At 44.2% G+C, this 17,203-nt stretch overlaps 1 protein-coding gene across 1 annotated transcript in view; it reads left to right on the top strand.

Annotated features, from left to right (window-relative positions):
• The window catches only part of LOC112051137 (putative U5 small nuclear ribonucleoprotein 200 kDa helicase), a 58,427-nt gene that overhangs the window by 19,279 nt on the left and 21,945 nt on the right, over window positions 1-17,203 (top strand). The window contains exons 13-26 of the mRNA XM_052889671.1: window positions 761-905; window positions 1,784-1,920; window positions 3,886-3,992; window positions 4,963-5,080; window positions 6,277-6,374; window positions 7,461-7,623; window positions 9,171-9,348; window positions 10,651-12,081; window positions 13,154-13,289; window positions 14,062-14,293; window positions 15,116-15,293; window positions 15,368-15,474; window positions 16,037-16,261; window positions 16,879-17,060. Coding sequence (XP_052745631.1) covers window positions 761-905; window positions 1,784-1,920; window positions 3,886-3,992; window positions 4,963-5,080; window positions 6,277-6,374; window positions 7,461-7,623; window positions 9,171-9,348; window positions 10,651-12,081; window positions 13,154-13,289; window positions 14,062-14,293; window positions 15,116-15,293; window positions 15,368-15,474; window positions 16,037-16,261; window positions 16,879-17,060 — 3,437 coding nt within the window. The remainder of the gene's footprint in view (window positions 1-760; window positions 906-1,783; window positions 1,921-3,885; window positions 3,993-4,962; window positions 5,081-6,276; window positions 6,375-7,460; window positions 7,624-9,170; window positions 9,349-10,650; window positions 12,082-13,153; window positions 13,290-14,061; window positions 14,294-15,115; window positions 15,294-15,367; window positions 15,475-16,036; window positions 16,262-16,878; window positions 17,061-17,203) is intronic.

Here is a 17,203-nt window from a genome sequence, read left to right as displayed (position 1 = left end):
AGCATGCACGCAATCCATTTACGTCCTTTACAAACCTGACGATGACATAAGACAATGCTTTCCAGACAACAAAAACACAAGCTAAACAACGTCTTTGCCGGCGAAGACGAGGTCACCGATATATGACGTCACCCAGACGTGGGCTTTTTAAGTCACGATCTCGGAGGCGCCCGGACTGATATGCTTAGGCCAAAACACCTTTTCAAAACGGCCCTCTAAGCCGACGTCTGAGTGTCAGAGAAGAGAGACGCCCTAGAGAGTCTTTTCGTCCATTTACTCTGTTCCTGCCTTTGGGCCAGATCAGGCGATGTTTCTGTGCTCTCCCAAACGCCCCGGTGACGCCGTTGAGGTCCCATCAAGGAGCCTACGGCACTTGCACAAACAGAAAAAAAAGAATACCGAGCATCTAGAGGACGTATTTACCTATATGGTGGGCACTGTTCGTGTTCACGTAGGATACACACATACTCTACCTTTATCTAAGGGCTCCATCGACCGTATTATTTGGTTTTTTAGACAACCATTAAAGGGAGTTTCGCAGACGTTCGTACGCATACGTAAGATGCACGATTGTGCGGATAGCTGAACAATTTTGGTGACAATCATGCCTCATTGTGGAAGTCCTGAGGATGTAGTGACCGCAGATCATCGATATCGATATGTTTCAGTTTGGTGTCGATTTGTTGGCATCACCAAAAATGCGCTCAGTCAGCGTCGCGCAGATTGTATTGCCATTGTGAACATTTGCCATTTGTATCAGGTGGGCAACTTCAGCAAGAGGCTGGCGGCGTACAACATGAAGGTGTCGGAGCTGACGGGCGACCACCAGCTCACGCGGGAGCAGATCGACGCCACGCAGCTCATCGTCTGCACGCCCGAGAAGTGGGACATCATCACCAGGAAGGGTGAGTTGCTTATCGTCTACAAAAACACAGAACATACTCCTTTTTGGATGTCGGTCAAAAATAAAAAGCGCCATCTATTAGCCTTAGACTTGACAGATCTGAGGTTTTTGATGTGTACAAAAAGGGATTGTTTCAAAGTTCTCTAAGAACGCCATCTACTGGCAGTTTAAAGTAACAAACACAATTTCACTATGCCTGTAGATGGCAGCACGCATCGCTCTATTACAACTTTTCATAACGCCTTCATCAACTTACGTACGTAAGAAATTTTACTTCAAAATCACAACACCCTGAACTGACCATTCTTCTTCCATGACGCGCTTTTTATTTTATTCTTTTACAAGTTAGCCCTTGACTACAATCTCACCTGATGGTAAGTGATGATGCAGTCTAAGATGGAAGCGGGCTAACTTGTTAGGAGGAGGATGAAAATGCACACCCCTTTCGGTTTCAACACGGCATCGTACTGGAACGCTAAATCGCTTACGCGGTACGTCTTTGCCGGTAGGGTGGTAACTAGCCACGGCCGAAGCCTCCCACCAGCCAGACCTGGACAAATTAAGAAAATCTCAATCTGCCCAGCCGGGGATCGAACCAAGGACCTCTGTTTTGTAAATCCACCGCGCATACCACTGCGCCACGGAGGCCGTCAAAAAACCCATCGCCAACGCCATCTACTGGCAGTTTAAAGTAACAAACACTATTTCACTATGCCTGTAGATGGCAGCACGCATCGCCCGATTACAACTTTTTCGTAACGCCTTTATCAATGTACGTGCGTAAGAAATTTTACTTCAAAATCACAACACCCTGAACTGACCATTCTTCTTCCATGACGCGCTTGCCTAGAAAATGCCTATAATTTGTTGTTGTTCCAGGAGGCGAGAGGTCGTTCACAAACCTGGTGCGGCTGATCATCATTGACGAGATCCACCTGCTGCACGACGAGCGCGGGCCCGTGCTGGAGGCACTAGTAGCGCGCACACTGCGCACCGTGGAACACACTCAGGAGGAGGTATGTCTGGCTTAACTTGCTTAAAACTTTAAAACACCTATTTAAGTATGTATGTATTATTGCTTAATATTTATGTATTTAAATTACTTAACTTTTCTTATTTTTTGTGTGCGTATACCCGAATCGGTGCTTATGTTTTTTTTTTCTCTTCCACAGTGGTTGTCTGGAAGAGATCGCTCTTTAGCGATAAGACCGCCATTTGTACATTAGTTTCTAAGTGTTATTATAAGTTATTGTTTATTTTTGTTTTTAATGTACAATAAAGTATATTTCTTCTTCTTCTTCTTCTTCTTCTTCTTCTTCTTCTTCTTCTTCTTCTTCTTCTTCTTCTAAGTAAAGATAGTTGAAAAACACACAAAAGTCTTAACTTACTTTTTAAGTATATGTGGTGAGCAGAGATGTCGTCACTGCACCTCACATGGCTTAACATGCTCAAAACTTTGTATGACTTTTTTAAGTATAGTAAAGACGTAGTATAGTGTATGGATGATTGAGGATACCCAGCAGGATGTATGTCTTTCCAGTGTATGCCTTGGCTTAACTTGCTTAAAGCTTTGAGCTACTTTTGTAAGTGTAGTGAGTGCTGGTATGGTAGACCACACACAGGAGGTAATATGTCGTGACGTGGATTAAGTTGCTTAAAACTTCGAACCACCTATTTAAGTATAGTGAGTGCAAGGATTGATGGACCACAACTAGGAGGATGAAAAAACAAATGAATTAGGATTTCCAAAACACACAAGCATGAGCAAATTTGAAATAGGGTAGTTGACTTATATCAAATTTAATATAAACTGTCGTCCATTTTGTGACGTCACTAACACACTTAAACGTCGAAATAATTGTTAACTAAAAGTGTCAACGAACTTTTTTTTTTAAAAAAGTGTCAACATTTAAAAATGAGTGTCAACTAACTTTTTTTTTTCATTATCGCCTATGTATATTTCAACTGTTGGAATTACCAAAGGAGATATTTGAGATCATATCTAATACTAGCGGACGCCCGCGACTTCGTCCGCGTGAAAGTCGTTGTAAACTTTCAACTACCCCTACCCTACCACTACCCTACCCCTACCCTACCCTATCCTACCCCTACCCTACCCTATCCTACCCCTACCCTACTCATTAAGGCTGCACTTCTTTAATTATTCCCCCCCCCCCCCCCGCGAGTCGCATCGAGCGCGGCAACCGTTACACAAAAATAATCCATATAGCATGAATTAGTATTCACGCGCGATGGTTTAGCGTATTTCTTGTATAACTTTGGTGTTTCTTTACCGATTTTTATGATTCTTTTTTTATTGAATAGGTAATAATGTTAACTTTTTTAGTTAGGGATGAGTGATGAGTGTTATAAACATAACAGTAGACAAATATAATTAGAAAGATCCGAACTGCTAAGCTATCGGGAGTTACACGTGTTATTGTGAGTCAACCATAAAAGATAGACATATATATGCTGTTGTGTTTTTATAGATAATTTTAAGGAGAACATTTCCGTCATACATGATTTCCATGTAGCTTTAACCATCAAGGCTGTACACGCGACGGAAACTTAAAAAATTGAGTAACTTCTCCCGTTTTCTCAACATTTCTCTTCACTGCTCTGCTCCTATTGATCGTAGCGTAATGAAAAGTATACTATAACCTGCCCAGGAGTATGTAGAATAATTGTACCAAGTTTCGTTAAAATCCGTCCAGTAGTTTTTGTTTCTATAAAGAACATACAGACAGACAGACAGACAGACAGACAGACAGACAGACAGACAGACAAAAATTTTACTGATTGCATTTTTGGCATCAGTATCGATCACTAATCACCCCCTGATAGTTATTTTGGAAATATATTTCATGTACAGAATTGACCTCTCTACAGATTTATTATAAGTATAGATTATATAGTCACCATAGTGAAACTGTTTACATGTTCATACAATATACATATATGTATATATATATTGGCAGGTACGTCTGGTCGGTCTGTCCGCCACGCTGCCCAACTACACGGACGTGGCCGCCTTCCTGCGAGTGAAGCCCGAGAAAGGACTGTTCTACTTCGACAACTCCTTCAGGTAACTGTTGTTTGACTGCGTATTTCAAAAAATCAAAGGACATGTCCCAAAATGGGCCTTTATTATTTATAACTAGCGGACGCCCGCGACTTCGTCCGCGAGAAACTCGATGTAAACTTTCAACTACCTCTACCCTACCCCTACCCTACCCTTACCCTACCCCAAAAAAAAGAAAAAAAAAGTTAAAAGTATCCTATGTCCTTCTCCTGGCTCTAAACTACCTCCCTGCCAATTTTCAGCTAAATCGGTTCAGCCGTTCTTGAGTTATAAGTGGAGTAACTAACACGACTTTCTTTTATAAATATAGATTTACAAAGGGTTGTTAGTATTTTTTACGGGTAGAAGACACAAATTGTTGCTTATAAAGAATTTTCACAACCCGCATTAATTAAAAAAATGTTTTTTTTATGTTTCGCTCCCTTGTCTACAAATTAAACTTTGCTTTAGAAACGAATCCACATGCCGAAATTCGTGTTATGGATCTAACGAAAACGCGCACGACGCGTTGTGGCAATCACAGAAAGTGTCGTGCCTGACATGCTAGTCGATCTCAACGCGTTGTGGACCATAACGCGTATGGAATATTATTTGATTACGACGCACACTACTTTCTGATATGGATCTTACTAGGCCTAGGCTGGAAACGTTTTGAGTGAACTGTTGTTTTAATGCGTCTTTGCACCCGAGCCGACAACGACAAACAAAGAATGCTTAGAACGCGTCATGGGTTTTCTTTATTGTCACAACGCGTTGAGACTTGAGATCGAATAACATATCAGCTACGACACGAATGTCGCTATTTGGTCTTTCTGTGATTGCCACAACGCGTCGTGCGCGTTTTCATTAAAGCCATAACACGAATTTCGCCGTGTGAATGTTTTACTGTGACCACAACGTGTTGTGAGCTAATTTTCGCTCACTGAGCGTTTTCGATCTTTGAACTAATTAAGTAAACCCTAATAATTTTCAGGCCTGTAGCGTTAGAGCAGCAGTACATAGGTGTGACAGAGAAGAAAGCCCTCAAGAGGTTCCAAGTTATGAACGACATTGTGTACGAGAAGGCAATGGAGCACGCTGGAAGGAATCAGGTACTGTACCATATCACTCGCTTAACTATAGGCTCCTTATTCTCGAAGGAAGCCGTGGGAAGACTGCTGTCTTTGAGAATATTTCTTCAATCCAAATTTTATTTTTGAGTGTTTCACCGGCTTACCCACGCTGCTTGCTGCAAAAAAAAATATCAAGATTTTCGTAGAAACTTGCGAGAGTCTTTAGACCTAAGGAGGTCTAAAGACTCTTCTGGCCCCATCACGTAATCCGTTCTTAGCAGAATTTTTCTGTTCTTAGTTTACAGATGATAGGAACATAGTCGTTCCTATCATCTGTAAACTACCTCCCTACCAAATTTCATTTTTGATTTCATCATGTTTGTGCGTCAAGTGATTTTCAAGAATTCTTGATTAGTGACCTTTCGCTTTTATATATTTAGATGAAAATGTAAAGTTTATTAGTTTGCGTGTTTTCACCCTCTTATCCTCTATTTTTTAATTGTGTTTTTATTATTTTTGTGTTGATTTTTTTTTCATTACCAAACAACGTTTCATCATCATCATTATCAACCCATATTCGGCTCACTGCTGACCTCGAGTTGCCTCTCAGAAAGAGAAGGGTTAGGCCAATAGTCCACCACGCTGGCCGGATTATTGGACTTCACACACGCAGAGAACTAAGAAAATTCTCAGGTATGCAGGAAACATCGTGAGGAAACCTGCATACCAGAGAATTTCTTAATTCTCTGCGTGTGTGAAATCCGCCAATCCGCATTGGGCCAGCGTGGTGGACTATTGGCCTAACCCTTCTCATTCTGAGAGGAGACTCAAGCTCAGCAGTGAGCCGAATATGGGTTTGTATGGTTTTGAATTATTAATTAAAAGAATTGTACCTCAAACGCCCCCGGCGTCGTGCGCTCCGGCTTCGCTCGTTTTCAATCCGGAATCTGGATGCAGCGGACATCCACGTCGTGCAAAACACCGGGATGATTGTTCAATTAGTTTCGCGAAAGTCAATTTAAATTCCACCAGTAATCACTCAAAAACTTCGACTTTTTCAATGCGCGGCGCAGCTAATTTTTTCGTGTCGCGGCCATCTTCTTTTTCATGACGTTAGCGCCACGGTCGGCTTTTGGCGGCGGCGGTTTGCGCGGGAGGTTTCAAATATCCGACAGGGTTGTTAACGAAGCAACGTTTACTAGGTAGGATAGTGACACAGATCATTGTCCCCACAGATACTGGTGTTCGTCCATTCGCGCAAAGAGACGGGCAAGACCGCGCGCGCCATACGAGACATGTGCCTCGAGAAGGACACCCTCGGCCAGTTCCTCAGGTACATTTGCTGCTTTTGTATCTTCCAAAGAGCCGTGTTAGCGCAGTGAATATATATATATTTTTATTCTTTACAAGTTAGCCCTTGACTACGATCTCACCTGATGGTAAGTGATGATGCACTCTAAGATGGAAGCGGGCTAACTTGTTAGGAGGAGGATGAAAATCCACACCCCGTTCGGTTTCTACACGACACCGTACCGGAACGCTAAATCGCTTGGCGGTACGTCTTGGTAACTAGCCACGGCCAAAGACCTGGTCCAATTAAGAAAACTCAATCGGCACAGCTTCCAACTTTTCAGTTGTGTGCATTTTAAGTAATTAAATATCACTCGTCTCTAACGATGAAAAAAAAAACATTGTGAGTAAACCTGCATACTAGATGATTTTCTTAATTCTCTACGTGTGTGAAGTCTGCCAATCCTCATTAGGCCAACGTGGGGGACTATTAGCCTAACGCCTCCTGAGGAGACTCGAGCTCAGCAGTGAGCCGAACATGGGTTGATAATGATGATGATGATGATCGTTCAATATCAGTACCAGGTCACAATTGGGCAGCAGTGAACAAAGTTAGTCCTACTGATTGCTAACCTTCAACAGGAGATTGCACTGGCAGAAGAAGAATCTTTGGTTTGTGAGTAAAAATCACAGAACAGCTAACGCTTTTAGCAATAGAAGTAGCAAGGGGGCGTGGTCAGCGTACACCCGGGTGTGCGGAACATCGCAAGCGTGTCCGCGCATATACTAGCGGTCTTGTTTTGTTCTAGGACAAAAGGAATAAATATTCAACTCTAAAGTAAGGGTGACATATTTATATTTTTACTAAATATTAAACAGCCATTTAGGCCACGCCCCCGGGTACGCTGGGTTCAATACAAAGAATTGGCACTTTATAAATCTAATTACTTCTTATATCTGTGGTAAAAATACACATCGACCGTGGGCGATCGTTCCTTATGACGCCCACGATCGTTGTGTTCGCAGCGAAAACGTCACTGGTGACGTCATTATTCCGTTCACGCATGGCACAATCCCCAAGGGGTTGTTTACCGGAGATGCTGTTTACTAATCTGTGTGACGTCACCAGGGAGGGCTCGGCGAGCGTGGAGGTGCTCCGCACGGAGGCGGACCAGGTGAAGAACCCGGAGCTGCGCGAGCTGCTGCCGTACGGGTTCGCCATCCACCACGCCGGCATGAGCCGCGTCGACCGCACGCTGGTCGAGGATCTGTTCGCCGACAGGCACATACAGGTGAGCTCAGTGTTGTCGCGCCGGTGACGTCACCATGAGTAGTTGCGCCGGTGACTGCACCACGTGTAGTTGTACCGGTGACGTCACTATGTATACTGTATAGTTGCGCCGGTGACGTCACTATATAATTGCACCGGCGACGTCACCATTTATAGTTCCACCGGTGACGTCACTATGTATACTTTATAGTTGCACCGGTCACCATGTGTAGTTGCAACGATGACGTCACCATGTGTAGTTGCAACGGTGACGTCACCATGTATAGTTGCGCCGGTTGACGTCACCGTTTATAGTTGCACCGCTGACTTCACCACGTGTAGTTGTACCGGTGACGTCACCGTGTATACTGTATTGTTGCACCGGTGACGTCACCGTGTATAATTGCGCCGTTGACGTCACCATTTATAGTTGCACCGCTGACTTCACCACGTGTAGTTGTACCGGTGACGTCACCGTGTATACTGTATTGTTGCACCGGTGACGTCACCGTGTATAATTGCGCCGTTGACGTCACCATTTATAGTTGCACCGGTGACGTCACTATGTATACTGTATAGTTGCACCGGTGACGTCACCATTTATTGTTGCACCGGCGACGTCACCATGTGTAGTTGCAACGATGACGTCATCATGTGTAGTTGCGCCGGTGACGTCACCGTTTATAGTTGCACCGGTGACTTCACCACGTGTAGTTGTACCGGTGACGTCACTATGTAGGTATACTGTATAGTTGCGCCGGTGACGTCACCCTGTATACTGTATAGTTGCACCGGTGACGTCACCGTGTATACTGTATAGTTGCGCCGGTGACGTCACCATTTATAGTTGCCCCGGTGACGTCACCATTTATAGTTGCCCCGGTGACGTCACCATTTATAGTTGCACCGGTGACGACACCATATAAGACTCGGCGAGTGTACGATTCCGCCCTCGTTGATTTTTATTTCATTTATTTATTTATTTATTTATAAAAAGCACGACAACAGTACACATATTTAACTTTAAAATCAAATAAAACATGTCACATGAAATAATTCTGATATGCATATAAACTAATAGGCGCACATAACATTTGTATAATTGATCGATAGACTTGTGAGTGTTAATGAGTGTGATGATATTTATATAATTAATCGATAGACTTCCGAGTGTGGTGTGTACGTTCTGAGTGTTAATATGTCGTTTAATGTCAACAACTATATTTGTTTAATTTTAAGTAATATGCTGTTTGTTGGATAGAAGCAGGCGTTACTTTGCGGAAGTTCATCATGATTATATAATGATTTATTTATTTTGCTATCATCCGCGAGATGTTGACTCTACATCGTGCACCGTACTTTGCAATTGCACGTTGTAGAGTCAACATCTCCTGAGGATGCTCCCGTTTCGGGGTGAAACGTACGTAGAGAGTATTTTGTCGGACCTGGGTGACGTTTTCGCATGGGTTCGTCGACTTTTCGCGGATGATAGCAAAATAAATAAATCATTATATAAGCTGTTTGTTTTCCTTTAATAAATAAAAAAAAAAAGAAAAAATGAATGTCCAGGTATTGGTGTCGACGGCGACGCTGGCGTGGGGCGTGAACCTGCCGGCGCACACCGTCATCGTCAAGGGCACGCAGGTGTACAGCCCGGAGAAGGGCCGCTGGAGCGAGCTGGGCGCGCTCGACGTGCTGCAGATGCTGGGCAGGGCCGGCCGCCCGCAGTACGACACCAAGGGAGAGGGTGAGCATATCACGAGGGGCTAGGGGAATCCTCGAGAGGTCCTCGTTTGGTTTGTCTCTTGGGACGTCCTCAATAACCCTCACGGGGTAGGGACCACTGATAAGTCCGTGATAGGTTTGAAGTGGTGTCCACCACGTCGCCTGTAAGCCTGGTCATCAAGTAAGTCGCGGAGATCGGCGACAGTGGCAGGTCGAGTCCTTATGGTTCCTCACCTCTGTGATTCCTCATCCACTGCTTCCTGCTGGCTTGTTTCTACAGAGCTCTCATATACAGAGTGCTTGAGATTATTTCCCATAGTCCACTTATAGGAGCCGAGCTGCATAAGTAATATTTTTTTAACTAAAAAAAAACTACGTTTTCATACAAAGTAAATCAAATAATTCTGACTATCCATGTAACACACGCCTTTATCTAACCTTGCCTTTTACAATACGTAAAACGGAGTGACTCCGTCGTCTGAGGAAGTCTGCGTCAGCGGCTGGTCTTCCTGGCACCTTCTGTGTGGCGGAGTCCATGTGTAATGTGTAACGAGTTCCGTACATGCAACAAGTCACAAGTTATTCTATCATGAAGGTGTGGTCAGAGAAAAAATTGTACTTCTTGTAAGCTTACCTTTTGAGAAATTTAAAACTGCAGCCCTCAGATATTAAATGATGTCTCAGTCAAGGCCTATCTTGTTGTATAAAGAACTGAAATAGGTCTGCTAATATAAAATGGTTAGTGGCCGCCCTTAGACCTCTTTGATCTGACCCTGTCGCAAAATCCGTTTATATCGAATGTCTAATAACTGTAAACTATTTCCTTGCCAAAGGAGATGGTCCAAAATTGTATGGAGCCCAGGATCAGTCATTGTACCCTAGCGGAAATAAAAGAAGATATTTTTTTTTACTATTTTTGATTATATAAATCTACGAATTTACTTTAATTCTTTCGAAATAATATTCATTATCTCCCAAGAAATGTATCAATCATAAAGGTAATAATGGCGGATATATGACGTTTTCAATGCAGTAATCGATTTGACGTTTGCTATCAATTGTTATGTCATAGTTGCTCTGTGGGCGCCATCTTGATAAAACTCAAAAACTTGGGTTTTTATTTTATTATTTATTTCTTTTTATTTAGTTAGATTAACCCACTTTAATAAATTACTTGTATTTCCTAAATTTTAATGATACGGGGTGTAAGAGTGAACCTGAAATGGACCATCTCCTTTCGTCTTTGTACGTCAAACACTTTTCGATACTACGTGATAAGTGAACTTTCGCTGTTATATAATCAGATGATGGTGTCTCCCGGCAGGTATCCTCATCACGAACCACTCGGAGCTGCAGTACTACCTGTCGCTGCTGAACCAGCAGCTGCCCATCGAGTCGCAGCTGGTGGGCAAGCTGCCCGACATGCTCAATGCGGAGATCGTGTTGGGCTCCGTGCAGAGCGTGCGCGACGCCGTCACCTGGCTGGGTAAGCTGCAGTACTGCCTGTCGCTGCTGAACCAGCAGCTGCCCATCGAGTCGCAGCTGGTGGGCAAGCTGCCCGACATGCTCAACGCGGAGATCGTGTTGGGCTCCGTGCAGAGCGTGCGCGACGCCGTCACCTGGCTGGGTAAGCTGCAGTACTGCCTGTCGCTGCTGAACCAGCAGCTGCCCATCGAGTCGCAGCTGGTGGGCAAGCTGCCCGACATGCTCAACGCGGAGATCGTGTTGGGCTCCGTGCAGAGCGTGCGCGACGCCGTCACCTGGCTGGGTAAGCTGCAGTACTGCCTGTCGCTGCTGAACCAGCAGCTGCCCATCGAGTCGCAGCTGGTGGGCAAGCTGCCCGACATGCTCAACGCGGAGATCGTGTTGGGCTCCGTGCAGAGCGTGCGCGACGCCGTCACCTGGCTGGGTAAGCTGCAGTACTGCCTGTCGCTGCTGAACCAGCAGCTGCCCATCGAGTCGCAGCTGGTGGGCAAGCTGCCCGACATGCTCAACGCGGAGATCGTGTTGGGCTCCGTGCAGAGCGTGCGCGACGCCGTCACCTGGCTGGGTAAGCTGCAGTACTGCCTGTCGCTGCTGAACCAGCAGCTGCCCATCGAGTCGCAGCTGGTGGGCAAGCTGCCCGACATGCTCAACGCGGAGATCGTGTTGGGCTCCGTGCAGAGCGTGCGCGACGCCGTCACCTGGCTGGGTAAGCTGCAGTACTGCCTGTCGCTGCTGAACCAGCAGCTGCCCATCGAGTCGCAGCTGGTGGGCAAGCTGCCCGACATGCTCAACGCGGAGATCGTGTTGGGCTCCGTGCAGAGCGTGCGCGACGCCGTCACCTGGCTGGGTAAGCTGCAGTACTGCCTGTCGCTGCTGAACCAGCAGCTGCCCATCGAGTCGCAGCTGGTGGGCAAGCTGCCCGACATGCTCAACGCGGAGATCGTGTTGGGCTCCGTGCAGAGCGTGCGCGACGCCGTCACCTGGCTGGGTAAGCTGCAGTACTGCCTGTCGCTGCTGAACCAGCAGCTGCCCATCGAGTCGCAGCTGGTGGGCAAGCTGCCCGACATGCTCAACGCGGAGATCGTGTTGGGCTCCGTGCAGAGCGTGCGCGACGCCGTCACCTGGCTGGGTAAGCTGCAGTACTGCCTGTCGCTGCTGAACCAGCAGCTGCCCATCGAGTCGCAGCTGGTGGGCAAGCTGCCCGACATGCTCAACGCGGAGATCGTGTTGGGCTCCGTGCAGAGCGTGCGCGACGCCGTCACCTGGCTGGGTAAGCTGCAGTACTGCCTGTCGCTGCTGAACCATAGCTCGAGTCTCCTCTCAGAATGAGAAGGGATAGGGTAATAGTCCACCACGCTGGCCAAATATAAATATATATATAATAAATGTTACACGAACCCCATTACACACCTACTTACGACCTCAGACCAATTATAGAAGGACCTGTATCGCAATCATAGTCACGAACAAAATTATCTGTCATTTTCTGAGGAAAATGAGCTTAGATTTGGTATATATCTGATACTAAACTAGAATTTTTTGCCCATTTTTTACACAATTCAATTACACAAAAAGGTATTTTTACGGAGCTCTTTAACCGACGAACACGATTACAACTATGAAACATCGATTATATAGATACAGTTTTTATAATCGCATTAGATCGTTGATCATATACTTTGACAGAAAAGTAACGTCGAGCGAGGCAGGTCCTATACAATAATTGGTCTGAGCTTACGACAGATGGATAAGGCAATACAGAATAAGGCGCTCAAAAATATAGCAAGTAAGTTGATAACACCTCACCCAATCCTGGCAACTCTGTCGCAGGGAGTTTTATGCTGTCTACGCCACAATCAATCATCAGCAACAGAAGCCGCGAAATGCTTATTTAATATGCAGATTTGCTTACGACGTTTTATGTTAGCCCTCCCATCAAACTATGACACTTTTATTTATTTAGGGTTATAGTGCACCTGTGCTAACGGTTGTGCACTATAATATCTTCTGCGTATATGGTTAACTAGCTGACGCCACGCAGTTTCACCCGCGTGTTCCCGTTCCCGTAGAAATACGGGGATAACATATAGCCTATATCCTTTCTAGATAAATGGGCTATCTAACACTGAAAGAATTTTTCAAATCAGACCAGTAGTTTAAGCACAAACTCTTCAGCTTTATAATATTAGTATAGATTCCATGCTGCTATGGTCAAAAAAAAATTGTTCAGTCGGGAGCCTATTATAATTTCTTAAAATGCACATAAATGCAAAGTTAAAGATGCGTGCCACGAACCTATGATCGATTATAGTTAAATAACAAACACGCATGCGTATCAACAGGTTACACGTATTTATACATAAGGATGCTGCGTCAGCCGGCGCTGTACGGCATAGCGCCGGAGAAGATGCAGGATGACAACCTGCTGGAGCTGCATCGAGCTGATCTCATTCACACCGCCGCCAGCCTGCTGGACAAGTGAGTAGAGGAGTACCACCATCATCATCTCCTTTTCCTTATCTCACTTTAGTGGAATCGGCAAGACAACAATCACTTCCATTCTCTTCTATTATTCGTCACTTATCATCTACTTCCCCTTAACAACAGCTAACCTAACATTTTACTCCGCAACTATTTAGTCGCTGGCACCAGTTCCAGACTTCCTCCTTTAATTGTAAATTGAGTGGGAGAGAGCATACGTTCGGACGTCATGCCTGGAATGCAATATTCGCGCACAAATGCAGCTAAGGATACGACTGGTCGTAACCACTGCAAATTCAGTGGCTAACTTTTCTGACACTGGCACCATTTTCAGACTTCCCCTTGAGTAGAAAAGGATAGAAATACTCATGGAGGTTCCATGAGTATTTCTTGAGGTTGTCTCTATGCCCTGCGAACTGTTGCTTGGTTTACTATTAACCATCAGGTGGGTCATGCATCAGTTTGGTGTATCTATGGTTATAAAAATTATCTTAATCATTCGCCGCCTTTAGCTCACCAAGTACTAAAAGTTTTCCAATTTTAATTGTCAAATTGCAGTTATACATATCCTTTCTGATACGGTCACGCAAAAATTACCCAAACGTAGCTCGCTTCACTGCAGAATTTACTTGATATCCCTTTAAGAGAAAGACATTAACAACCGATAATAGTGAAATCAAAAATATCGCTGTCTCTTTTGTTGCGATGGGACGAAAGAGAGAGCAGTATGCTTCAAGGTACGCTGGAATTGATGATGTCTTATTTTCAGAGCCGGTCTGATAAAATACGAGCGCAAATCAGGTCACTTCCAAGCGACGGAGCTAGGCCGCATCGCGTCTCACTTCTACTGCACATATGAGACGATGCAGAGCTACAACCAGCTGTTGAAGCCGACTCTGGCAGAGATAGAGTTGTTCCGAGTCTTCTCCCTGTCATCAGAGTTCAAGCACATCGCCGTGAGGGACGAGGAGAAGTTGGAGCTTCATAAACTGATGGAGAGGGTGAGTCTCTGGAATAGTACCATTATTAGCACCTTTGAGACGATGCAGAGTTACAACCAGTTACTGAAAACGACACTGATGGAGGCAGAATTGTTCTGAGTCTTCGCACTGTTCTCAGGGTTTTAGTACATTGGCGTGAGGGACGAGGAGAAGTTGGAGCTTCAGAAACCGATGGAGACGAAGAGGGTACCTTTATAAGCACACAGTAAATAGATACCTTTATTAGCACTTTAGAGACACTTAAGGTTACAACCAAGCTGAAGCTAGCAGACTTTGACGGAGATAGGTGCTGTCTTTAAAATTTTACCAATTTTTGATTTTATAATCCATGTAATACTTGTTGATTTATTAGTCTGTGATTAATTGAACAACAACAATTAATGATCGAGAACTTCTTGAAGTGTAATCCTTTCGATTACAATGTTTGTGAAAAGTTTATTCCTAGAAATCTATGTAAACAAAATAAGTATTTGTTTGCTTACATTGAAACTCGAAGATCTTCTTTTTCTTCTTGTTGTAGCGGCTCTGCAGGTCTTCAAGAGGTCCCTGTATCACTTTGACCGTTATCGATCTTTTGTGTTCGCCACTGACTAGATTTCCCCTCCAATATTGGTTGCCGCCAGGTATAACAGCAGTTTCAGACTTTTGACAGGATCCAAAAGCGTAGCTCTCACACCTGAGCGTACTCAATGCTACGCTTATTACCCTATTGTAGGTCTTACTCGCCGTTAGGCCTACAACAAAATGACAAGCAATTGTAAACCTTGTGACCCTGGGAATAAGATTAATTATAATAATATTATAACGCGTGTTCTCACACAGGTACCGATACCGATAAAGGAGAGCATAGAGGAGCCGTCAGCCAAGATCAACGTGCTGCTGCAGGCGTACATATCGCAGCTCAAGCTGGAGGGGTTCGCGCTCATGGCCGACATGGTGTACGTCACGCAGTCCGCCTGCAGGCTGCTGCGGGCCATCTTCGAGATCGTGCTGCACAGAGGTACCGTGTGCTGCTACGAACGAACAGAAATTGACTGTTATTTTGTGTAATTAATTTGAAATGCATTATTCTAGGCTGGGCACAGCTTGTGGACAAAACGCTGGCGCTGTGCAAGATGGTGGACCGGCGCATGTGGCAGTCCATGTCGCCGCTCAGGCAGTTCAAGAAGATGCCGGAAGAGGTGAGTACATAGTGCGGCACACTCACTTCTCAGACTATTGTTTGAAACGCTAGAAAATGAATAAGACTAAACTATTTAACGGTAGGGCAAATCTGATTTAATATATCATATGTTTATTAAAATTATTTATTCTTTGAATATTTTTGTCACGTAAACGTAATTTGAAGTCTAAGAAAAAGATAAATATTTATTTATTTATTTATTTGGTCCACCAGTGACTGTCGCAGCATTTACACAAATACAATCTAAAAAAAAAAACACAAGGCTCTGCACAATCAAATGAAGGTAGACACGGCATGCACATTTCCGTAATATTAAAATAAATTGATGATTACATTACATTAAATCAGTTTACATAAGAAAAAAAATACATTTTACAGTAACAAGAAGAGGAAACATTTTACTACTATTTGAATATACTATATAATACGAAAAATAAAATGGAATTGGTAAAAACAAAAAGAAAAATTAGTTTAGCAAATCTAGCAAAACTAACTTGCGATATGTCCTTGGTGAGTCTTTGTGGATATCTATATTCAAACACCTTTGATTGTCTATGCAGGTGGTGAAGAAGCTGGAGAAGAAGAACTTCCCGTGGGAGAAGCTGTACGAGCTGGGCCCCAACGAGATCGGCGAGCTAGTGCGCGCGCCCAAGCTGGGCAAGATGATCCACAAGTACGTGCACCAGTTCCCCAAGCTGGAGCTGAGCACGCACATCCAGCCCGTCACGCGCTCCACGCTGCGGGTCGAGCTCACCGTCACGCCCGACTTCCAGTGGGACGACAAGGTGGGCAGAGCTGCATATTTGACGTACTGTACATTTCATTCAAGTTTCAATTAGGTTCATACAAGAGTTAACGTTTGACTCGTCTTCATTCCGTCCGATCCATATATGAATTGTACACATCGATCTCCTATTAAAAAGTGGATGCACAATCAGAGTCCAAAAAACGTCCCCACTCAATGAGTGCCAAATACAACTTCTTGGCACTCAATTCAAGTAGTCGCATTTGTAAATTAAATCTTCAACTCAATCCTTAAGGTTGAATTTGCTCTGAATTTGAATATTGGACTATATTTAAAGGCCTTTAGGTATAATTTTCTTTACCAATAATTCTAAAACTGTCAAAGCAAAATTGGCCTGTTTTTAAGTGAAATTTTCTAGATGATTGTGCGTTGTTTTATTATAAAAGGTCAATGTTAGTACACTGTAAAATTGTAAATACCATAAAATAATAATCTATCTCGCAAGATTGTGAACAGTCAAAAGATCGTGAACCGCAACATGCTCCTAAAAACCGTAACTTGAATGACTGAGAAACTACTGATTAGGTCCTTTTTTTTATGAAGCGCGTGCGACCTCGTTCCTGTTTATTTATTATTTAAATTGAACTTTCTTCTCAGATCCACGGTCAGTCGGAAGCCTTCTGGATCCTCGTGGAGGACGTGGACTCAGAAGTGATCCTGCACCACGAGTACTTCCTGCTGAAGCAGAAGTACTGCCGCGACGAGCACCACGTCAAGCTGTTTGTGCCGGTGTTCGAGCCGCTGCCGCCGCAGTACTTCCTCAGGGTTGTCTCTGACAGGTAAGCTTATACTTCGAAGCTATTCACAAAGTAGTTTTGATAACGTTGTCAGTGACTTATGAATCGGTCAATAATGGCTTATTTCATAATTTGAGTAATTTTTTTTTAATATTCCACCGTTTATTATTATTAATGCGATGGGC

The sequence above is a fragment of the Bicyclus anynana genome, chromosome 26 (assembly GCF_947172395.1).
Source record: "Bicyclus anynana chromosome 26, ilBicAnyn1.1, whole genome shotgun sequence".
Lineage (NCBI taxonomy): Eukaryota > Metazoa > Arthropoda > Insecta > Lepidoptera > Nymphalidae > Bicyclus > Bicyclus anynana.
This window is presented reverse-complemented; position numbering and strand designations above follow the sequence as displayed.